The sequence below is a fragment of the Dinoponera quadriceps genome, unplaced genomic scaffold (assembly GCF_001313825.1).
Source record: "Dinoponera quadriceps isolate SergipeBrazil2010 unplaced genomic scaffold, ASM131382v1 scaffold2094, whole genome shotgun sequence".
NCBI classification, from domain to species: Eukaryota; Metazoa; Arthropoda; class Insecta; order Hymenoptera; family Formicidae; genus Dinoponera; species Dinoponera quadriceps.
Window position 1 is genome coordinate 571,120 of NW_014557105.1, and position 23,291 is coordinate 594,410.

Genomic DNA, 23,291 nt, shown 5'->3' on the forward strand with positions numbered 1-23,291 from the left:
TCTGCTAGGAACTAATCGGTGACATTTTTTGTCCCTAGGAAATATATCCTCCCATTGGCTTCCGAGTGCGTCGTCGACTGTAAATCCGTCATTATGCGCTTTCGATATCACGTCGCATATCGAGGAGCGTGCAATTTCTGAGAAATTCAACTCCCGGACTTTTACTTCGAGTTACTCCCTGGTAGAACATACGTTCCTGACGTACCAGGCGTCACCGATGCTTTTTGCTAAAATAACCACTATGAATCATCGTCAGCTTGTGCTTTTCGGTCTTCCTCAATTTCTACCACTCTTCAAAGCAGGATTCAACGCGTGTAATGAAACATTGCGAAGTATAAAAAGTGATTTCTTAACATTTGTACATATATATGTATACATCACAATACATAACGTGTTCTCACAAGAATATCGCGTAAAGTAGAAGAGAGAGCCTCAAGAATAATCTCTCCTAAGCTACAGAGAATCAATCGAAAGATCTCTTTAAAAGTATCCTTGATTTAATAACAAAACACTCGAGATATTGCGCGTACAATTGTCGGTTATTATACAAATATATACAGTGAGACTTTTCTCAATACAATTCATTCTCAGATATCTCGAACATTTTACAAGAGATAAAGCAAGGATCGGTTTTTTTTTTACAATATTTTTACAATAGCGAATTCACAATTTTCCATTTCGCCTCGTTCTCACATCACAATCGACGGGCATGCAGTTGCAAGCAAAACTGTGATTTAAATATGATACATACAATAATAATTCTCTCGCTAGACTTCGCCCCTTTGTTTCGTTATATCGCACGATTCCGGATTCATAAAACGTAGCAAAACAGAACACAGCACGACACCGGCGGCACTTTTTCTCTCTCTCCTTTGTTTCGATAAGTCCATAATCTCGACCCTGCAGAATGTGGTCCGCGCGTGACGGCGACTCGTGGAATGCAGCTTCGAGATTGCTTACTTCGGTGTGTAGAACGCGAAGCTGCTCCGTAATCGGCCTCATAGCCGATCTCTCCCTTCACCGTGGCAGCAGGAAGGAAAGAGAGGAAGAAAATGGGTGGAAACAGCCGATCCCTGGAAGACACGCTACCTACGCACATTGAAGCCCCGTGTACCGTCTGGGCCGGTGGGCATGCGAACGATGTTGTTCGGAAGGCCGCTACCACCTGGTGCGCTCGACTTTGGCTGAATCTTGCTGATGTCTTGTATCGACTTCTCCTCTGGGCTTTTCTCCTCTCCCATAATCCTCTTTCTTGCCTCTGCATATTCCTGCTCCCTCTGCAATTATTTCGCTACATTGTCAAACGTTCCATCTGTTTTCCTTTCTCAAGAGTGACTTCGAATTTAGCACAATGAAGTACGAGACATTAGCAAATAAAAATATAAGAAATAATTGTCGAACAATTTTATCACATTTATACGCCACTAAGTGATATATAAACTCTGTCGAATAGACTAAAGAGCGAAATGTATATACATATAAATGGAGTATTGACATACCTGTTTTAGAGATTTAATAGGTTGCTTAGGTTTATCACCGTTCAACAATGGTCCATCACCGCTCCCACGTGAGTCTGCGGTTGGTCTTTTTAATATCTTAACTGTAGGTTTGGGAGGCACATATTGCGACCTGATACCGTCGTCTCCCAATATGATCATTCTCGTGTTTGTACTATTACTGGTCTTACATCTATAAAATTATTGAATATATAATATAGATTTGCACACAAAGAAATGATATATATATAGTGACGATACATTTCTCGATGACTGTATAACCAATTCTCAGTTTTATGTCGAGCAGGAGTAAGAGTCCCAAGAACGATCGCCTTACCTAGAAGATTCTAACTCTTCTTCCACTCCATCCAAACGAAGAACACTCAATTTCTTGTCGAGAGCCTGAAAACCGTTAGTTCCACGTCACTTCTCTCCGATACGTGCAAAGTGTCGCGCGAATTCGCTAATTAGGAAGTATTTTATGCACATTCCACGATTCCGCTCATTTCATCGAGAACAAGTCCTTATGGTAATGTGAATTACCACCACAAGGAAGAATCGTACATATTAATAATACTGGCAGTCAATACAAGTGGAACGCGAGTGCGGCACATGGTGGAATAATAGGCGCGATCCAACGTGAGAAAGATCGGAAGAGAATCATTCCCGACACTTCAGTACCATTTAGCGGCGAGAATTTGATGCTTGAAGGAGCGGGTGCTAAAGTATAGGTTAACTCGAGATGCGATCCCCTTGTATACGCAATTTGAAAGGTGGAGTTCGAAAAGAACCTTACACTCGATTCCTCTATCTGTTCCCAGCTATCCAGAACATCGTCCATGCTTAAGTTCCACGAATTTTCGTGAAAATAGTCGAATACCTGAAGTCGTGCACACGACTAGCGGAGTGCAGGGAGTGTGAAACGGATGTGATAAAATTGAGGACAGCGAGCTGACCTCTGTCATGAGATATGTCCGGAGATACTGCCGCAATTTGAAAATCCACCCTGCTCCCGACATCCGATGAACGAAGAAAAGAAATCAGAATTTATCGTACAGCAAGTGTATTAATTGGTTAAAATTTAAATATTCAAGCTGCGAATATTCGTTTGACGAATATTCAAGGACATATGAAAAGGACAATTTTCATATAATTCACAGTCGTGGCTGCGTACTTTTTGAACGCTCACAATAGATGCTTCAAGCTCTAAGCCTTAAGAAATTGACCAATCACAGTCGAATGCGAGGAGAATAATCAAGACTAATGGTTTCTGCCCACAGGACGCGGCAATGCTTGCGGAAGTTCGCGCGACAGCCAATCAACTTCTAGTGTTTACCGAAAAATGGCATGTTGATTGGCTACCGCGCGAACTTCCGCCGCGCGGCAAGCGTTGCCGCGTCCCGTGGGCAGAAGTCATAAGGAAGGAAAGGTTAGTGGGAGGGAAATCATTTAACCTTGCGGGCGTATTTTTGACTGTCAAATTCGACAGCTACGCGATAGACTATATGTATAATGTTGATACGATAGATTGTGCTCTACTTGTATTGGAGAAAAGAGTGTCTCGATGCACGTGAAATATGACGGAGATAGAATGGTGAGGGAGCTTATCATTGTTAAATTTGTAATTTTTAATAATTTTGGAATACTATGTGAAAAAGTTCTACTCTGACAGTGCGAACGTAAAAGTTTTTATAATGGTTCCCCATAGAGAGATTTTTCTTGCAGGATTTCGAAGCCTATGGAATATGGAACTGTAAAATTTACATGCCTAGAAGAAGCTGTAGAACATCCTCTGAAACCAGTTGTGGTCACTGTAAGATGCAGTTTTAAGCAGTTTTGAAATTGTAATACTGTATTTTGCATGATTCTTTAAAAGAAAGATGTTTATTATGCCCGTATAGCTGATCGATGGACGCAGCGCAGTTAGACGCAATGTATTGCGCAGTACAAGCACAGGTTCTTCCACTGGAACACCGACGCCGACGCATACACCAATCCCTGCAAATCCACTTAGTGATCCACTGCTGAGCCATTCCTCTTTGGATGGCTCTGATCCCCTTACACAGTTTGCTCGTGAAGAACTGGATCCTCTTTCCAAAATGGCCGCGGATGAAGTAGGATACAAATAATCTATATTTTTTTTCCTAAAGCATACTTAAATTACTTTGCAACATACATTTGTTACTTGCAGTGGGATTATTCTTGTAATGTTGCACTGGCCAATAAAAAGCTGAAGGACACGGCGGAAGAATTGGTAGAGCCCTGGTCTATCAGACGTTCTGCCATACTCAGCAAATATACAACTTCCGAAAAACTATCAATCGTTACCAGCTTTCTACCAGGTGGAGAAAAAGGTACTCGCTCTTTCAATCAGATTAATTTTTTATACGATTTTGCGGAGGAATGTACATATCTAAAATTGGAGACCAATATTCCCTCATTGAAGCATACGGCTTTATGCAGTTGTAGTAAAAGTTCAGCCAAGCGGTCCAATGGTCGACAAAGTGAAGACACGGCTCGAGCAGTTGGACGACTTCGAGGAAGGCTCTGTTAGACAAATGCTGGACCTGTCGCAACAGCAATACACCGCGCGAATCGAGCAGCTGAACAACGAACTGGTACAGGCGTGGCATTCCGACCAAAGAGTGAAGGCTCTGAAAATAGCCATTCAGGTTCTTATCGTTTATGCAGCTAGCCGGAGCTTAGCTCACGAGACTTGGATATTAACGCTCGGTTATTTCAGTGTGCCAAATTATTAGTAGATACGTCTGTAATGGCTTTTTACCCAAGCAAGTTTGTTCTCATCACAGATATCTTGGATATCTTTGGGAAGCTTGTTTACGAGAGATTGAAAATGAAGGCGGAATACTACAAGTAATTATCGTATCTTTGCCTTTCAGTTGTGCTTTCTTTCATTTTTTTTTTTTTCTTTACCCTTGCTAATTGCAATGTCCATTTCGCAGACCGGGGAGCAAAGTACCCACGAGTTTGCCCGATAATTTCACACCCGACATGGTTCCGGAGAACGCGAAGGAGACGTGTCGGAATTGGTTTTACAAGATAGCCTCTATACGCGAACTGGTGCCGCGTCTCTATGTAGAAATGGCGATAATAAAGTCGTACAGTTTCCTAACGACAAGGTAAGACGCAATCGTTTCGAAAAGTCAAAGAAAAATGGAAAACAATTTTATAAATATTATGAGATATAACAATAATAATAATAATGATAATAATTTCTTATATTTTTCCATATCAGCGAATTTAATACCGCTCTATTACGTATAACTCGTATGATAAGAGGAATCGGGAACCCGTTGATCGCGGTTTACGCGCGCTGCTACTTATGCCGCGTGGGATTGGCGTTGAACAAAACGTCGGATTTTGAATTCGTAAGGGAGAACCTGTACGACTTTCTCTTCACGTACCAGCAGCTGTTCGGTGCTGCTGTGAGGCACGACTTAGCGAAGCAAAACGTCATCCTGCACTCGTATCTGAATCTTTACTCGCCGGCTTTGGACTGGATCGTGCAAGTCTTGGTGGCAACGTCGCCCGAGAGTCTCCTCGAAGAAGTCCTGTCTCGGTGTAAAAAACAAGAAAACGGGTGAGCATTTTTGACACACGTCGCTCGCACGATCATTTCACCGATTGTTCACGCACACAGTGCCTTTTATACTTCAGATCGTTATTGTTAAATACCGTGCTGACTGCGTTCAAGCCAACGTACATCGCCGCACGCGCCATGGACTTCGTGAATCTGATAGTGGCGAGCGAAGACGACGGTAGATACTATATGAGAAATTAAATGAACGATATAGAACGATTCACGTTTTTGACTCGAGAAGTGTCACCGTTTCAATGACCCTTTCGTAGGATATCCTCAGTATCTCCTGTATCGCAGCTTGGGCGAGTGTCTCGTGCGAGAGTCCCCGCCGAAAGAGGATTGCCAGTCGGTGCTCAATGTGATATGGAAATACGTGACCGAGCTCACAGATCCCAACAAATTCATGCATTGCGTCGAGATCTGGATTCAGTTCACCGTCATACACTTTTCCGTAAGTTCGAGCGGATTTTGCGTCAAGTCGTTGGCGGTTCGTCGTCGAAGCGACCTGTAATGCGTGTGTGTGTGTTACAGGTGAACGAGCTCAATCTGTTCTTCGGCAAAATCATAGACCGTTTGCGACCGAACAAAGCCTTCGAGAGCTATTATCCGCAATTGCAGAATATCGTTGAGAAGATAGTCACCCACACGCAGGACTTCGAGTCACTTCTTGCCGTGGTAATTAACTGTCGAATCCTACATCATTCATAATTGGCGGGATTAGAAGCGCAAGTTGCATCAAGCGATTTTTCGCGCTGTGTGTTCGCAGGACAATTTTCTGCCGTTAATAGATCTGTTTCATAAAGAAAGCATCAAAGTCGAGGTTTGTAAGACTGTTATAGAAGGACTGAGCGCGCAAAATGGGCCCATTACGGACCCCATTATTATAAACGCTTTAATGTTCATCGCTAGGATTATGCACGACTCCGTTAGGTACGTATCCGTCATAGCATTGTTACCTCTTACCTTCATGTTAATTCGGAATCGATTCGTAGTGCCCTAACTGTCGAAGATGAGAAACGACAAATCGGCCAGTTGATATGTGGCCTCGTGCAACGAGTGGATTACGGGCGTGATTTTGAAAAGCAGCTGAGCTTCTACGCCGAAGCCAGAGCAGCGTTTCCCAATCTCGATAGTGTTCATATACAACTTGTACAGGTACAGTGTCGATGTGACTTGAAATAATTTCCCCTTTATACTAGATATTTCTACATTCTTCTACGAAGAATAGTGATACTTCTAAAGTATTCCCTTCCGAAAAGTTGTACGCTGTATGCTGTATAATTGTTTTATCAGTTAGCTTCACCAGAATTTGGTGGAAGTCACTCTTTACAGAATTACGTGAAAGAAGGTCTATTCCTCGGATAAACCCTAGTGGGGTCTTATCATACGTCTTACGTGTAGATATTAATTAATGTAATAAGAGATGAAGCCCTTCAACTGATGTTTTTTTTTTCGGCAATTTTGCGCTCAGTGTGTAAATAGATTGTCAGTGGACACAAGGAAGATCGTGCGCGGCCATCACACGAGGAGAACGTCGGCGTTCGTGCGCGCCTGCGCCGCATTCTGCTTCATCACGATCCCGTCGTTGACTCTGGTCCACACGCGCCTTCAGTTGTATTTGTTGTCCGGGCAGGTGGCTCTCTTGAATCAGTGCCTGGGCCAGGGTAAGCTAACTTCACTTTCACGACTTCACCTTCACGACGAAGATTTCACGTTCGCTCCACTCGATCGCTCTTTCAGCCGACGCCTGCTTCAAAGCGGCTCTGAGCTTAGTCCCGGAGATGCCGAAGACCATCGACATCGACGGCCGGCAGAAGAGCTCTCAGCCGTATCTGCTCTCGTACCTGTCGAATTTCCTGTCGACCTTGCTGGTGGTGCCGGTGCGTATTATGCGATTACACGTTGCATCATGCGTCAACGTTGTGATTGTAACATTGCCCCGCTATTAGGACAGCCCGGAGCACGGTGTCTTGTATCTGATGAGAGGCTTGCTTAACGCGGTGCAACGTTGTTTCGAAGAGAACACTTCGACCAAGTCATATCTGTATTTGCGTGTGCTCGACCTGCTGTCGACGGTCGCGCAGGAGAATTATCCCTACCATATCGATAAGGTATCTCATACTTTCACGCTCAGAATTAGAAATTAAGAACTCCACGGGCTAAGAATAACTACGAACTAAGAACTCGAAGAATTAGTTAGAAATCGATTAGAACTTCTCGGAGAAATGTTGAGTGTGTTTCGGGGTTTCAGGTCGACTCAAACGACAAGCTGTACGGGTCCGATCAGAAGTTCATCGGCGAGGTCAACAAGATTTGCTCCAAGATCGTGGAGGAAATTTTGAGCCACCTCAAGTACCTCGGATCCACCGATCAGTTCGACAAGCAGTCGGCCCTGGCGCTCGAGTTGTTCAACTGTTTCATCATCCGCGCGGATCTGCGGGAGCCCGCGCTGGCGAATATGGCTGTAAATCTGTGGAACTTGTCGCAACGCCACGGCTCGGTGGACCCGAAAGTGACGGTAAGTATGGCGCTTGCAATAATACGACTTACTTACTCTGAAGTCTCGCGTGCTTACTCCGGTATTTTCTGCAGATGAGGACGAAGGCTTACATGATACGAAAGAGTCATCATCGCGAGTACGAGCATTTTGCCGATATACTTAAGAAGATGTCTAGGTGAATAATGATAACCTATGTCGTCTAGGAGACGTTTCGATAACGTCGTCGGGACACACAGTCTCGATGCGTTTCAATTCACTTTTATTATCGGCAGTCCCCCCCGGAAGACATTTCGTGATCATGCAATAAACTTTCCCACTGTATTGATCGAACCAGCGGCATGAACAAATTCGAATATAGGTTCATTGTCTCAGTTAACTCGAACGCGAGAAGTCAACGAATGCGCAAGGTAAATCACGTACCTTTACATCATATTCCATTCTTTTTTCTAATATAACGAATGCTGTTCCAAATACGGAATGTATGACTAAACGTAAGAATTTGTACTCTATCATATAATAATGCAATAAAAATATCAATGTTATATATATATATATACATATACATATATAATAATTACGATATCTCATCGCACGATCCTTCCTATTGCAATTTCGCATCGTTTAGAACCTCATTGTGTACGCGTGTGTGCAGACCGGCCAAGAGGATCGCGTCGATTTCCAGACATGTTGCCCGTACGTAATGTGTAACTGCCATAGAAAAATAATGGGCGTTCGTAGATTCGCAGACACATCGATACATCTCACCGGCGAGTATTCGTTACATCTGTTTATGGAAGACAACCTTGGAAGACACGAGGAGCCATGATCGGTGTCCTTTATTCTTTTAGGCTAGCGCGGAGCGCGTCCAAAAATATGTCGGCGTGACGCTGCGTGAAGGTCAACGCGGGCCTGAGTCGCACCGATTGCTGGCCGCAGCCGCCTGCTTGGACACCTGAAGAGAGCGCACGAGAGCGTGAAAGAGTGCCATCTTTTAGCGAGTAGATCTTGCGTCACGGCTGTATATCTCACCTTTGGTTTGCAGCGTCTTGATGAGGCCGTCTCGAGTCTCAGGTGAGGCGCAGTTAAACGCTATGAACGTCCCACGTCCGCGCACCGCGCTTATCGCGCCGGAATGCTCCTTCTGCATATCCGTTAAATGTTTCATCAAGTAGCCGCCAACTTGCGTCACTCTATCCAAGAGGTCCTCTTTCCTTATCACATCGAGGATCGCTTCCAGCAGAATCACCTTGCTGGGGTCTCCCATCCAAGTGTTGAACACGCGATACGACTGCTTCGGCCTGCGTGACGACGTACAGTTAATTTGCGCGCGAGTTTTAATCCTCCTTGAGGATATAGCATTATTGGATCGGCGCAAAGGGAACGCTCACCTGAAAGCTTCCGTGTGATAATAGCCTCCCAGTTGCATCTTCTTGCTGAAGGTCACCAGGTCGGGCGGGCCGTCCAGCTCAAAGTGCTCGTGGCACCACATCTTCCCCGTCGGACCGCCGCCGGTTTGCACTTCGTCGATAAGTAACGCCGCTCCGTTCTGAAGTGTTAAGCGTTAGAACACAACAATAGCAGCATTTTCATTTCGATTATTTCATAACCGCTAACGACGATAATTACTCCAAGAGAGATGTGTGCGCTCTACCTTTCGAATTATACGTTGCAGCTGCCGGAAGAATTCCGGCGACGCGTGATTGTCACCGCCCTCGGCCTGAATAGGCTCGATTATCACGCCGGCCACCGGTGTTCTCTTCTCCTTCTTATACTTCTCGAATAATTCCTCGACCTGAAATATCGTACGGTTTTCAAATCTATTCGTATTTACGCGTGCTTTGAGCAAACTGTAGAAACAGCGAAATAGAACACCTCAGCGAGGCAACATTCGTCTTCCTGCTGATTATGCCGCGCGTTCTCCTCCAAGGGATATTTGTAGCCGGGAAAAGAGGCGACAGGCCAGTCGAAGGCTGGTATGTCCAGCTTGTGAATGTACTTGCTGTGCGTGGTCGACAGAGTGCCCAGAGTTCTACCGTGGAACGCTCCTGTTGCCGTTGAACGCACCGGAAAGGGAAAAAATCGTTCCTAATTAGAAACGCTAACTCGCGCGTTTGCCGGTACAGTCGATCGACCGGTGTGATGACAATAATAACAATCAGTACAGAAATGACTCTAACAATGTACAATCAAGCAATGAAACAGATGTCATCATAACATTAACGGCGAGTAAGAGTTAAACGTCGATTTACGAGCGAGCGAGGGTCATCTTCAGCGATTAATAAGAAAAAAAGAATGCGGCGTCCGTTCATTGAAACAGAGAGAAAAAGCGCACCGACCAATCAGCATGTCACCAGGTTGCGCTAAAAGTTGCAGCAAAAAAATAACAATAATAATACCGTACCCTTGAAAGACATGATGGAGAATCGCGGTGAGCCAGGGGTCTGATTTATCATGCACGACTCAATCTCCTTCTTCGTGAACGGCGCTCCTTGCCTTTGTTTCTCGGCGTACCAGATGAATATGTTCTTGAAGGCGTTCTCATTGGAACAGGAGCCGCACATCATCGTCGTGAGATGCGACAGTCCGGGCGGGGTGACCTGTCCGAATCAGGAATTTGAATTTAAGCCGTGACCAACGGAAGACGAACCGGAATGGGGAGGATGATCGAAAGAAAGTCACAGAACCGAGAGAGGCTCTGTTATCTTCACGTACCCCGCTCCTCAGCAGAACCCTGTTCAATTTGTCAGCCCACTGGCTGCCCGGGAAGACTCCCAACGCCGGCCTGTTCGCCATAATTTTCTGCAAGAGGAAACACACGTGGAATATCCCGTCAGCTCGCGTCGCCCGAGCGTGTCGTGTTTTATCGCGAGGTAATTCGCGAGACAGTTCGCAGCCGCTTCTTCGAATCACCGCCGTGTCCGGCGGCTTATCGAGCTGTGCTGCACTTAAAGTCTAAGTGATATATCCTGTCGAGGACGAATCAGCATGCGAGGGAATTTCGCGCGCGCGATGAAAAAGGAGACGAGGAGAAAAGAAGAAGGTGAATATCTCGGCGGAGTGGCTTTATATCGCTACTCACTTGATTAACGGGATCGGCGAGAGCCTCCAACATCGCCGGATGATTGTACCCCAGGGGCATCGACGAGATTTGCATGTAAACGTCCAGCAACGCGTTCCCGTCGACGTCCATTATGTAATTGCCGGCGGATCTCTCGTAGTCTACGAAGAATTGTACGGAAGAGGCTTGCTGAGGATCACAGATCGCAACATTGTGTGAGCCACTCCCTCTCTCTCTCTCTCTTTCTCTCGTGTGTCTTCGGTACACACGGAGCAATGTTTGCCGAAGACATCGCACGCTTGATTTTATTGTTCACGCTATGTTTATCACGATTCGTTACATATCGATGGATTTCAGCCAGGAGAATTTGAATTGCGGCCGTCATGTGAATGTTCGATCGTGCGAGAAATTCGCGAAAAGAGCGAGGCGGACTCGTGCGAGTCGCAACGGACAAATTAGATATTACGCGCATAATTGCAAGATTGTGCGGCGCTCCGTGGCAGAGCTGATTGAACGATGCTAACGATGAAACGTACTTGTATCGCGTTCAATTCTTGTAACATGCTGCGCGACTGAGGACCCGGTATCTCCGTCGTCACTATCGGCCCTGTGGGTTCCCTCGACGACGCCGAACCGGTTAAGCATCTCCTCCACGTTGCAACGCCTGCAACATTATAAACCGACATAAGTGCCCCCCCGCGTTTCTCCTCTCCGTGCGTACTGGAGCACACGCGACGGCCGGCCGGAGACGACCGTTCCCGTTGCTCCAGGTCGCTCCTACTCTCGAGCACGTGGTCTGTCTCGCTACGTTGAAAGAATGGTTTGGTTGAATTTAGAAACGGACGAATCAGACGCGCTTCGGATGAAGGGACGGAATTTCTTATTTTCACGAGTCAAATTTCGGTCTTATAATCAGGTAAATTCTGTTTCCTTCGGGCAAAACGCGTTCGACACTTGTCCATTCTAGGTAAATTCAAACATATTGTTTTTTATCGGCGTACAAAATAACAGATTTTATGTTAAAACGTGCCAAATGAAATGAAACTTTGTATTATATTAACATGGGGAATGTGTTGAAAAATATACAGGCATAATGTTAAATTAACACATTTGCGTACTTTTTAACATATTCTCCGTGTTAAAATAACACAAAATTTCAATAAATCGTTTTTGGCACAATATTTTTTACGTAGTGGAATTCGTCCTCCACACATTGCCAACCGATCGGGTAAATTTATTTCTCTCGATGATCGTTGATCGACCGATCCATAGCTAAATTTTTTATAGTTCTCTAAGGAAGAATTATAATTTTTCTTTTAGATTTTATTATATTGACTCGTACAGGTAAAAAACATTTTGTAATTGTGTTAAAAGTATCTTAGAAAGGTAAGGCACAACGCGTTGACGATGTGTTAATCGATCCTAATCAACGAAACTCATGTGAAATTCATTTGCGCCTAACCGGATCACGAATTAAGTTGATATTCGGACAGGAAAACCTATCTAACTGGCTCATTCAAGCCTGGTAGATCAGCTTGGGCAATTATTTCTATTGACACCAGTTAAGGATGATTGGCTGATATATCGCTGTGATTTCACATCGCCCCTCGCGATCTCACAACGTCACAACGACGCAAAGTACACGATAGAGTGTTAATAATATATTCCGTCGGTCAGCAAAACTCAACCGTAACAGTCGACAAATTTATCCTTCGTGATATTTCGGGGCGATCTCAACGTTGAAATAATTTCCCGGCATATTTATCTACAATTCGCACACGTACGAACATGATCGCGTACAATACCTCGCGTGTATGCAAATTAGGCAAGTCAAACTTCACGCTTCTGGCACGAGCAAGCATCGTGCAAAGCTGATTTGCTTATCAGTTTGCCAATTGTTACCTAAGGTGCGCGCGGATTGCGAGATAATACGAGGAATTTAAATTTAACACGCTGCACCGCGTCCAAGGTCGAGGCCGAAAGTATTTTCGGAAAGAAGACTACTTCAGAGACTACGTATTGAAGATACGTGGCGGAACACGTCAGGGCGGAAAGCGAGCAAGCGAGCGAGATAAAGAAGGAGAGAGAGAGAGAGAGAGAGAGTCCACGTCAATTTCCTAATAGCGCATTGTTCAATTGTCATTAACGGTATTTCGCTATCGCATGTCACTCAACTATTATCTCTCGCTTTGCAGAGGACAGGAGCACAGAGGAGTTCTCGAGGCTCGCGGGGCGACGGAACAGCTGTGAGGAACCGGGATGAATTTATCGATTTTGCCGAGCTCGGCGTACCCGCGACGGAAAGGCGTGCTTTTCCCATCCGATCGGCCTTCTCTCTCTCTCTCTCTCTCCCTCCCTGTTTACCTCACGATCCACGAATTTACACGAAGGAGTCCGCGGAACGAGAACGAAATTGATAAATACCATTGAGCAGTTGTCGGCGCGAGGCACACGCGCCCAGAGCGCACTTGTTAACGAGCATCGTACGTTCACAATGGGAGCACGGATGCTGCGAGAGGGCTGCCTGGCTCACCGACCACGTCGTCTCTGCGGAAGGGATGGAACCGTACTGGCCGCTCTGATAGCTGGCGGCTGTGATAGCGTTTCCATTTAACGCGCGAACGGCCGAGCTATGAGGGCGTGAGCTGTGCGGGAAACGGCCGCTTCGCTGGAGAGAGCCTGTGCCGTGGTGCAGCTCCTCGTCGTGCACTCGCGGGATGCTTCGATTTATCACGGCTATCTCTCGAATACCGTTCTCGAGTATCGACACGGTCGCACGATATACCTCTCGAAGAAAAATCTCGAAATTTTTGAATCAATGAAATGAAACGGTAAGAGATACCGAGGACAAAAGTATCGGGCTTCTTACTCGAACTCGTCTATCTGCGATAGTAACTATCACCGATCGATATGAGCGATTGAATTATCGTCCTTGTTACACAATTGACCGTCTGTCTGTCTGTCCGTCGTCCCGCCGACGAATATATCGCACTTCGTGTCCGGAATAGTAGTAACACATTCTGCGATTTCGAGTGGCGCGTGGGATCGGTGAAAGTGAAAGTATAAATTCGAATACATTTTCCATGTCGCTCGCTCGCTCGCACGCGCGTCCTCGGCGCGATTTAAATCGTTTCGCGCTGTTAATTCGATCGGCCGTTATCTACGGCTTCTTATCGCTGTTTACGAGCTTTATGAGCTTTATATTAAGGAAAGTCAAGAAAAGGTATTAGTAATTCTTCAGGCACGTATGAATTGCGTAAGAAATAATCGAAATTCTATCGTATCGCAGATTTTTTCCCTGCGCGGGCTGCGATCGATCGTCATCGGCGAACCGCCAGCCAGCAGTCCGGGACGAGCGCACGCGGATGATGCGCGAACGTACGCTGAGGAAAGAAAGCAGTTGAATCGACGAAATAGTATCGGCAAGATGTTATTACTCTGGTAGAAATATATGCAGTTTTCTTAAGCCAGCGGCACACGATGCTTGTTTTCGTGCTGGATTGCTTCTTGGATGGAAATGGACAAGAACTTGATAAAGTTTTATTCCAAGGTTCTTCTAGCGCAAAACTGTCTATTTTATGAGCAGCAGACTCGCTTATTAATCAATTGAACAATTTTTTGTCCATTTATTGTTCTGTTTTCGTTCAGTAACTGCGTTCAGATTTTGCGAATCTTTCGTGTACATTAACGCAGGAAAAGCGTTGCATCTTGATTAGAAGTTTCAAGTCACAAGTAGTTTTACCCCGCAATTATTAGACAGAAGCTAATGAACTGTACAGTAACTGTTCAGAAAAAAAGAAATGCGTGAAATTTCCACCAGGGTAGTTCCAGCAAACTTTCGTTGATTCTACCAAATCTTTTTCTCCAATGTGCGTCTCATCGAGAGAGTGTCGCGGTGTTTAAACTGCGCTTGACCCCGTTACTAAGGACGGGGGGAGTAAATGACCAATTACGATCGCTCGCCGACTGGAGACGGAGAATCGACCCATCGGACAGGTTCGCAGCCGACAACAATGCGTCGATTTGTCATCGGTCTTGGATCTCGTCGTTCTCGACGGTCTCGGAATAAGGATGTATCTCACTTCGTTTCGAGCGACGGAGAAAGAGCGACAGCGAAAAAGAGAGAGAGAGAGAGAGAGACTTCGGAGACAAGAGAGCCCGACCTTGTGAGCCCGTATAGACGCCCGTATAGAGGCAGTTTCGGCATCGGGAAACCGATCGCGCGATTCCCCCGCGCGTGATCCAGAATGCCAAATGGCTCAATCAATTTTCCAGTTTCCACTCCGATCGTCCCCACCTATGCAGCCTCGCGATCACACATCGTCGGAGTCACCTGCAAACCACGCCTTAGTCCTTTGCCCGGAGGTGGAGGTGGTTGTGTTTTTGGGCAACTCGGGCCGCGCGCGACGCGTATTGTCACTCGCGCGAACGCACTCGAGTGGGCCCGTCCCGACCGGCGCGCGGAACACCGAGAGATCGGTCCGGTGACATCCACCGAGTAACTTGACCCGACGACTGCGCGCGAGCACACACCCTCCCGCCTCGAAGAGCACGACCTCCGTCTTCGATCCTCGTCCGCTTAGCAGCCGATTAATTGCCGAAGCCGAGCACGTACACCCGAGTAAGTATAGCGTACGGTATCGATGCGTTTTATGTGTCGTCATTCATAACCGGATTAATATGCGAGCTGCAGGCATCGACTCGCCGGGTCTAGGTCGATGGGCGGTTCCGGGTGCTTTATGGGGTTCGGCGAGGAAACTCGTCAGGATGGTATCACGGGTGGAAGTTAACGTCGGAAAATTCATACCGAAGCTCACTTTTTCTCGATCTCTCTTGATGCGTTGGATAGTTGGTCACTATATTGTGTCCTTATACACAGAAACAAATTAGTCTTAAATCAAGATAGATGTTCTCATATGTAAGCAAAAATATAATAATATTCTTGGGAGATCTTTAGTCTCGAAGTGAGCTCAAGTATTTAATATTTACGTCGATAGAAATTCAATCAAATCAAGACTGAGAGTCTTCTAGGAAGATTATAATATTCTTGCTTATATATGAGAGTATCTATTTTTTATTTGAAGACTAGTTTTTTTCTGTATATATATATTTACTGTGAGTGTTTTTTAGCGTTTGAAGCATCTTCTCTCATATATACACCGCGGTTCTTTCGCGAATCTTTTCGCGTTTCCGATGGCCGGTCGAGACGAGGCGCGCGATGGAAAGCTGCGGAAAATTGCTGCATCTTCTTCTTAAAAATGAGTCGGTAGAGTTCGCGACCTTGGCATGCACGCTCGTGGAAACCGAAGATGCCTCGGTTTCCTTCCCTCCTTTCTTTCTTTCTCTTTCTTTCCTGGTTTGTGATTTCGCTGATATTCTAAGGACACAATTTAACCTGGCGAACCCGATCTCGTTTAGGTGTGGAGAAGAATTTCTAACTCTTTTATTCGCGTATCTCAAATTACAGCGATCCCGAAAATTTAACGCCAATCTCGAGAAGACGGAGAAAAAAGCGAACTTTTTTCGAATATATTAAGATTTTACGGAGCAGTAATGCAGTCTGCGCTCGAATGACCGGTAATTTATGACCGCAACTTTCGAATCGGGCGAACGACTCAATACAGCGCAGAGAATACGGCACGAGGAGGATTCTCGTATTCCCGTCGATAACTTACGATCGCTCGTATTCCCGTGAGCTTATTAGCTTATCCCTATATTTATTCGCGCGTCTGACGTATTTACGAGTAGAGATAATAAGGCAGTTAACAAAAACGTCGCCCGGGCCCGCGATCGGCGTACAAATTCGGTAACTGCGCGAGGCCATCGCGGTGCAGTCTGCATATATATAATTCAGGACGCGAAGTCCGATTATTGAAGTCCGATAAGTCGAAGAAACTCGGCCGAGAACGGCCACGTCCCATTGTTTAATCGTCGATAACTAATCACGAGAATATTGCAATCAACTAAAAGCGAGCTGCCGGCTCGAACGTAACACGAGCAAGTTTCAAGTGCGAGGGAAAGAATCTTAATTCCCCTGTAATTGGATGAGACGAAGACTCGGCGATAAGAAATGAAAGTTCAGTGACGAAGGAATGATATCTTCGTTATCAAGAACCGGAAACATTCGTGTGAACGTTCGGCTGCATTAAAAATTATCTCGATTGGGACAACTGAGAGCGATCTGACCGAATAGAGACTTCCTACGGAAATTTTTCTGCTCCTGCAACCGAGTTTTCGTCCGGTTTCCGGGCAACAGATATTCGGTCACACAATTAACGGGGTTTGTTTCTTTCGTACGAGCTTACCGATTTTTTACATTCTTGTCTCCTACTTGGTCCAGGTTTCGCGAGACAAATCAGCGATACCGTTCGGCTTTGCATTTTTCCCAGCGATGTGCCATTCTATAGGCGTGATTAGCGGCGCTTCTCCGACGTGTTTGTGCTGAACGGTCGTCGACTCCCATCCTCATCCGGAGGAATTTCGACGGCGGAGATCGCGAAACGGCTGGCATGGATCGGGAAAAGGATGGCCAAAACTAGACAGCCTTGTGTTATAAGTGTCAGATTTACGCGTCGCGCGATCGTCACCGCAGCCACTTCGAATTCCATTCTATCGCGCCTTCGTTCGTCTCGAACACGGTTTCTCCCCGTCCGAGGCGTCCCTTCGACGACTCGCCCCCTTCCTCCGTTTGTCACCGTGGTTTGATAGCACGAGATAAAGCCGCTTCTGGCGAAGGTTAACCAGCTCTCTGTTTTACATTCGACGAATCTTTCGTTTTGTTTAGACCGCCAACGAATGTGTCCCATTGTGACTCCGGGAATCCATTTATCCTGTTGTCGCGAACGCGAATGCGACCATTCTCAACTCGTCCAACTACTCGAGCCGAAAGTTATTGCTCGTTATAATTCCGCAGGACGGGAAAAAAGCGAGCTCCGATAGACAATGAAATCTTTCCACGCGGATGACCGGCCGCGAGAGTCAAGAAACTTCACGCGAAATATATATGCAAATCGTATGCCGCATGTACGATTAGTCGCGTTTTAAAGACACAGTTATTTCGACGAGTCGAGAAACTTAGAACGCCGTTATAATCCCTCCCGAGTCGAATCATCGTCTCTCATAAATTATGCGAATTTACGATCACGTCATTACGTGATTTAGCTCTGAATCGGGCAGATCAGAAATATGGTGCTCGAAAGATTCCTAGTTAGGTTCCAGCCTAACGGAAAGAGAAGCACAAAAAGAGAAGAGAGAAAAAGAGAAGTTAATTATTAATCCATTAAAGACTGTGATTATCTCACAGACGTTTCTAACTAAAGAATCAGTCGGTTAATTTTCTAGAGGTCTCCGATTGATTACATTAGAACTATTCTGAGAGCGAACGCATAGATATTATTGAGAATTCGGTGCTGAAATATAATTATATATTCTAATCACAGATGTGATTTTATTCAAGGAAAAAGAAACGTGTTCCATAAACAAGAGATGTGGTCGCTAATTTATGGAAAGCTACCGGTATTTCCACGTCGATCGACGAGTCTCAACGGACGAGACCGATATCGTAGAATTACTCGGGAATGCTAATTGATGCAAAAAGATACAATCGACATTGGTAAAAGGACACCCGAGCGATCGATCCTTGGCGCGTCGGTCCTAATCGCGCGCGCGTGTCGCCTAATGCGTGACACAATACGTGCCGACAACGACGCGCTGCTGACGTTATTGTCGTAACACCCTTGGCACAATACACACGTCGCCTTACTTCTCTTACGCAAGATTCGGCTCCCCAGCTGATGATTCAAGGACGTTCCGCGCGAACGTTCGTTCCATCGATCCCTCGAAGGTGGGATTTGATATTACAATTAGAGATTCGGGCGCGACGACGCCTAATTCGATATCCCGGAATAATCCTCGTCCTTAGACACACGCCAAAAATTCCTCTCGCAGCCTCCTCTCGGCTACGCCCGCCTTACAAAGGCTCGTGATCGGCGGCTGAATTTTAAACGATCGCATCTTACGTCCGCTTCGTAATGAATTCTTTTTTCTCGTCCGACGAATAACGGTTCCCGGCGAGTCTTTTGGCGCGAGAGATATATATTATCGGTCTCTCCGTGTTCGCGCTCAGAAAGAAGAATCGCCTCATCCGGACGAGCGCTTCGTACGACGTTAATTATGACTGCTTTCAGGGGAAAGATGATCACTAGGCATCGACGATACGATATCCTGCTCGTGATAGCGTACATCTTCGTACAGGTAAGACCATCTGTTCTGTTATGTGGTACCCGCGAGATTCGGCCGCGACGACATCTAATTCGATATCCCGTAATATCGGGACGAACGAGACTACCGATTTTGATTAGTGAATGTGCGCGTTTTTTGTGTTTTTTTCTTTTTTTATTACGTATCTTACACTCTTACTTTTGCCAGTAACGATGAAAGTTCGACATTGCGCCGACTTGTCTTTGGAAACGCTCGACACAGTCTCTCGCGTAATTCGCAATTTCACAACACTTTCTCACGGACGTGCCCTTAATACTTCAAGTATCGAGTAAAAGTAATGAGGCCGTCCGTTTTTTTTTAAATGACATTGCATATAAAATTGAATCGCATTGAAAAAAAAAGTATAGAGTAATTACGAAGTTCTCTCTGCGTTCTTGCGTAACACTTTTACTTCTTCTCGCTCTCGCTCTCGCGTGTGCTTCGTCGCGACGGGGATTTGAAAAGTTGCCCGATAAGATCCACGGCCATGGCAGATTAATGGACCCACCGGCGAGGAACTGCATGTGGCGATTCGGCTACCCGAACCCGGTGAATTACAATGACAACGAGCTCTTCTGCGGAGGATACGCAGGTTCGTCCACGAATTGCCGCTGATTAGAATTGCTAGAAAACGGTCGCCGGCGCAAAAATATCCCGCTATGTTTCGGCAGAACGAGTGTACCTTACAAATTTTATATATTATCTTTATATATTTTATATATTATATATATTTTATATGTTACTTCGTTTATCGCAGGTCGATCGCGCGGTCTTTCTCACGCTTTTCAACGCAAATCTCATGCAAATGCGCTGGCATACGTCCTAGCGTTAATTCTGTAATTGTTGCACATTTCACTGTTAACGCTGATATTAACGAGAATTGTTGAACAGTGCATTGGGAGCAAAACAAAGGCAAGTGCGGTCTTTGCGGCGACGCCTATCATCTGGCATCCCCTCGTCCTCACGAAGCCGGCGGCGAGTTTGCCAATGGAATTATAGCTAGGCATTACCTGGCTGGCCAGGTAACGTGGATCCCGATATTTTCGCGTTCAAACCAATCATCATTTCCACTCGTGCATAACACGAAGTAAAACGTTTTCCTCTTGAAAATTTTACGTGTCCCCGAGAATGAATCTGCGAAGAAATCATAATGAGATGAATTTAATTAATCAATTTAATTTGTTTGGAGGACATTGACGTAGAGATCGACCTCACCGCCAATCATTTCGGGAGATTCGAGATATACCTTTGTCCCAACAACGATCCATCGCGCGAGGCGACGCAGGAGTGCTTCGACTCGTAAGTATTTTCATACGACACAGGAGATTGTTGTATGAGATAAATCAGCATATATAACTTGACATATATATAACTTGACATATATATAACTTACGTAAATATTATATTAGCGAGATGAAACGAGATAAAGTGCAAGTGAATGAATATATTTTTTGCGTGAGAAGCTAGCGCTTCTTTCTTTCCTCGCATCCGGACGGTCGTCATTAACACTTCTCGATGCGCAGTTATCCTTTGTACGTGTCCGGGACGAAGAACGTCCGTTTCGAGATTCCGCGCGACACAGCGAAGAAAGGGATCATACGATACTCGGTGACCCTACCGCCGTACATCACCTGTTCGCATTGCGTGGTGCAATGGAGTTACTACACAGGTACGATATATCTCACTTATATTCTCTAAATTTCACTTCTCACTGCGTATCGCTTGTTGATTTCCTCAGGAAATATGTGGGGCACCTGCGAGAACGGCACGGAAGCCGTCGGATGCGGCAGGCCGGAGACCTTCCGCAACTGCGCCGACGTGAGGATCCTGACTAGTACCGGCGGCATACCGCCGCGTTTCTTAACTCAGAACACCATCTTTGGGCTCTACTCTTTAATTCCGAAATTCCCCATCACCTCGTTAGTCCGACCGTTGAGGTGAATTATCGATTGACGAGTGCAATTCACGACCCGAATCGAAACTTCGATGCTACTTTGACGCTCTTAAGGAAAATTTGATCTACTTGAATCTACTTAGATGGCTTATAGTCTAATATAAACCCACTTTGATGATGCTACACCTACTAACTTCTTTCTCGAACTTTTAAGTCCACAGAATTTAATCGCACTGCTACCTTGAAGCTATAAATGCTCCCGATATATTTCGATTATTAAATTGTTATTATCACCGTTATTATTATTATATATTTATTTACGGGACAGTTCCCTTTGGTATATTAATTACGAGTAGAGGAAATTCACGTGAATATTTGAAACAAACTATTTCGATGCTAAAAACAACGAAAACGGAAATTTAAGGCGCCATCATGGTGAAAATTGAAGTAAATTATATCGTTAGAATTGAAGTTATATCTTAGATCTTACTGTGCTGCAGGATTAAAAGTTCGATACAGAGTCAACATTTCGATTCGGGTAGAGCTATCGCTTTACTTTATATAATTCACTTTTAATTATTGGATGTTCGCGATTTCAGGGCTCAAGTGTGCGAGCCTACCGCGGCTTACCGACACAGGCAGAACATGAGCGAGTGGTGTCAGGTGAATTGCATTCGCGTCCCGTCGAATTGCCCGCCGAGTATATGTCACTGTCCGTGAGTATTAAGTCGTCCTACCGGTCGGCTACTTTAACGAATCACAATTAACTGCGGATCACCGAACGATCGATCAATCGCATTTGTCGCGTGATTATCGTGAGACGTCCTCTCGACGTAGTGTCCGCACATTTCGCAAATGTTCTCACTTCCGCCTCGTTATGTTCGCAGAGAGACGTGCGACGCTATCGGCGACATCGCCGAGCGACCGGGCGCCGACCAGTACTGCCTGAGACGCTGCATACGTTATCCGTCCAATTGCCCGACCGATCGTTGCAACTGTTACTGATCAATTCCCCGCGAACTGCGACCATTGACTTTCCGCATGTAGCGCCTGAATGTGGAATATGTACGTGTACTTTTATTCTTAAGACCAATAAATATCTCGCCATAAACGTAATTTTGGTGCTCGCACGCGCGAGCCCGAGGGAAAAGTTTCGGTTACCTTCTGTAAATTTCATGAGAACATTTATCTTACCTTATCGCATTCGTTCTTCTTCGCCGACCGCCCTGGGAAATACGCTGAGAACGCGTAAAGTATAATACTAACATAATATACGTCCTCCGTGAGATGAAACGTGAGAGGTAATTGCGAGTGAGAAGAATCTCTGCTTTAATGGCACTATAATATTTAATGTTAGGACATTCTATTGACAGCTTAAAATTTTTACGCGTATATCACATATTATATACGTAACCATTAACGTTCCTCTTCCGCCTTACGCACGATATATTAATCAGTATGCAACTATGCTTAACGAAATGACAGTTCACCAATTATACGCCTTCGACCGCCAACGAGAACTTGCAATTAATGGATATCAGCTGTGAAGCGTACGAAGCTCGTACGTTTTCGCAGCGTTGTATATATATGTACATACATACGTATATACACATGCATACATTCACATGTATATGTATATATGTTTATATATATATATATATATATCTCGTAGATCTTTTTACTATAGTTAACACTTTACAAAACTATATACACTAAAGCCTTCTTTTTATCGTCTACCACGTATTTTATCGCTACCTAGTAACATTTTTTTCTTTCTTCTCCTTATATAATATACTTTTTATGTATATATATATATATATATGTATATGCGATATAAATATATACATACATACATACGTATATATGCATGTATGCATGTATGTATGTATGTATGTACGTATGTATGTGTATATGCATGCATGTATATATTTATATCGTTCTCGCACGCGCGGTATAATTATTAGTTAATCGTCGCCGAAGTGTAACATTAGCGCGTCAAGTCAGAACTCGTGCTACGCCAAATTCTAGCGCGAGGTGTACAATAATACAAACGTATCTTCTGGTTTTCTCTTGTCACTTGTACCGCTAATCGCTAAGCAACTAATTAACGCCCGCGGCCCATCTGTGGGTTAATTGTTCGCGTACTCTCCCTTCTTCCGCTTCCTTCACGACTCTCACACGCATACTCTCTCTTCGTTTTATCGTTAATCCTCTCGCTTCCATAAGAAAATATACAACATCTGTCGATCTCTGGGACAAACACAATAGATTCTTCCTGTCTATTCCGTTCTTTTTTTTTTTATTTAAAACGTTTCTGTGACAAGATGAATACACGTGGGATTGAATTACCGTCACGTCTTTATTTTGTTTCTCAATGATAATGAAAAATACTTGATGTAAACAGACAATAGTACCATCGATGTGTTGTAAAAATAACTCGCAAATAACTTCTCAGCAAATTTCACACGTGATTTGGGAGTGAG

General features: G+C 45.0%; 5 protein-coding genes across 8 annotated transcripts in view; 2 read left to right on the forward strand and 3 right to left on the reverse strand.

The window, feature by feature from the left end:
- Positions 1 to 330: 330 nt before the first annotated feature.
- On the reverse strand, positions 331 to 2,414 carry LOC106748636 (SUZ domain-containing protein 1). Of its 2 annotated transcripts, none has more exons than XM_014627347.1 (4): positions 2,293 to 2,414; positions 1,834 to 1,898; positions 1,500 to 1,689; positions 331 to 1,277 (listed from the first exon to the last, which is right to left on the reverse strand). In XM_014627347.1, exons 1-4 carry the CDS (start codon positions 2,335 to 2,337, stop codon positions 1,086 to 1,088), a joined length of 492 nt encoding a protein of 163 aa, XP_014482833.1. In that variant the 5' UTR covers positions 2,338 to 2,414; the 3' UTR covers positions 331 to 1,085. The 2 variants fall into 2 exon arrangements, with proteins under 2 accessions (XP_014482833.1, XP_014482834.1); XM_014627348.1 differs by lacking the exon at positions 2,293 to 2,414 and adding an exon at positions 2,178 to 2,286.
- Positions 2,415 to 2,911: 497 nt separating this feature from the next.
- LOC106748673 (UPF0505 protein C16orf62 homolog) lies at positions 2,912 to 8,143 on the forward strand. Of its 2 annotated transcripts, XM_014627430.1 has the most exons (18): positions 3,074 to 3,090; positions 3,222 to 3,309; positions 3,398 to 3,610; positions 3,688 to 3,850; positions 3,960 to 4,168; positions 4,240 to 4,370; positions 4,460 to 4,636; positions 4,753 to 5,097; positions 5,175 to 5,275; positions 5,367 to 5,548; positions 5,629 to 5,772; positions 5,864 to 6,027; positions 6,090 to 6,252; positions 6,569 to 6,761; positions 6,838 to 6,977; positions 7,047 to 7,208; positions 7,349 to 7,615; positions 7,690 to 8,143. In XM_014627430.1, the coding sequence occupies exons 1-18, from the start codon at positions 3,074 to 3,076 to the stop codon at positions 7,774 to 7,776; spliced, it is 2,946 nt and encodes a 981-aa protein (XP_014482916.1). In that variant the 3' UTR covers positions 7,777 to 8,143. The 2 variants fall into 2 exon arrangements, with proteins under 2 accessions (XP_014482917.1, XP_014482916.1); XM_014627431.1 differs by lacking the exons at positions 7,349 to 7,615; positions 7,690 to 8,143 and having other exon boundaries at positions 2,912 to 3,090; positions 7,052 to 7,192.
- LOC106748676 (4-aminobutyrate aminotransferase, mitochondrial) lies at positions 8,112 to 13,177 on the reverse strand. Of its 2 annotated transcripts, none has more exons than XM_014627446.1 (10): positions 13,080 to 13,177; positions 11,192 to 11,319; positions 10,677 to 10,816; positions 10,310 to 10,396; positions 9,999 to 10,194; positions 9,470 to 9,642; positions 9,249 to 9,389; positions 8,986 to 9,143; positions 8,627 to 8,895; positions 8,112 to 8,549 (listed from the first exon to the last, which is right to left on the reverse strand). In XM_014627446.1, the coding sequence occupies exons 2-10, from the start codon at positions 11,298 to 11,300 to the stop codon at positions 8,434 to 8,436; spliced, it is 1,389 nt and encodes a 462-aa protein (XP_014482932.1). In that variant the 5' UTR covers positions 11,301 to 11,319; positions 13,080 to 13,177; the 3' UTR covers positions 8,112 to 8,433. The 2 variants fall into 2 exon arrangements, with proteins under 2 accessions (XP_014482932.1, XP_014482931.1); XM_014627445.1 differs by having other exon boundaries at positions 10,677 to 10,844; positions 13,080 to 13,137.
- Positions 13,178 to 15,159: 1,982 nt separating this feature from the next.
- LOC106748677 lies at positions 15,160 to 22,637 on the forward strand. The gene is made up of 9 exons (XM_014627447.1): positions 15,160 to 15,276; positions 18,842 to 18,908; positions 19,380 to 19,506; positions 19,806 to 19,936; positions 20,104 to 20,213; positions 20,438 to 20,583; positions 20,653 to 20,851; positions 21,408 to 21,524; positions 21,696 to 22,637. The coding sequence occupies exons 2-9, from the start codon at positions 18,849 to 18,851 to the stop codon at positions 21,811 to 21,813; spliced, it is 1,008 nt and encodes a 335-aa protein (XP_014482933.1). The 5' UTR covers positions 15,160 to 15,276; positions 18,842 to 18,848; the 3' UTR covers positions 21,814 to 22,637.
- LOC106748674 (regulator of G-protein signaling 11) overlaps positions 19,943 to 23,291 on the reverse strand; it is a 28,971-nt gene continuing 25,622 nt past the window's right edge. Inside the window, exon 17 of the mRNA XM_014627437.1 lies at positions 19,943 to 20,048. Within this exon, the coding sequence (XP_014482923.1) occupies positions 20,027 to 20,048 (22 nt within the window). The 3' untranslated portion in view covers positions 19,943 to 20,026. The remainder of the gene's footprint in view (positions 20,049 to 23,291) is intronic.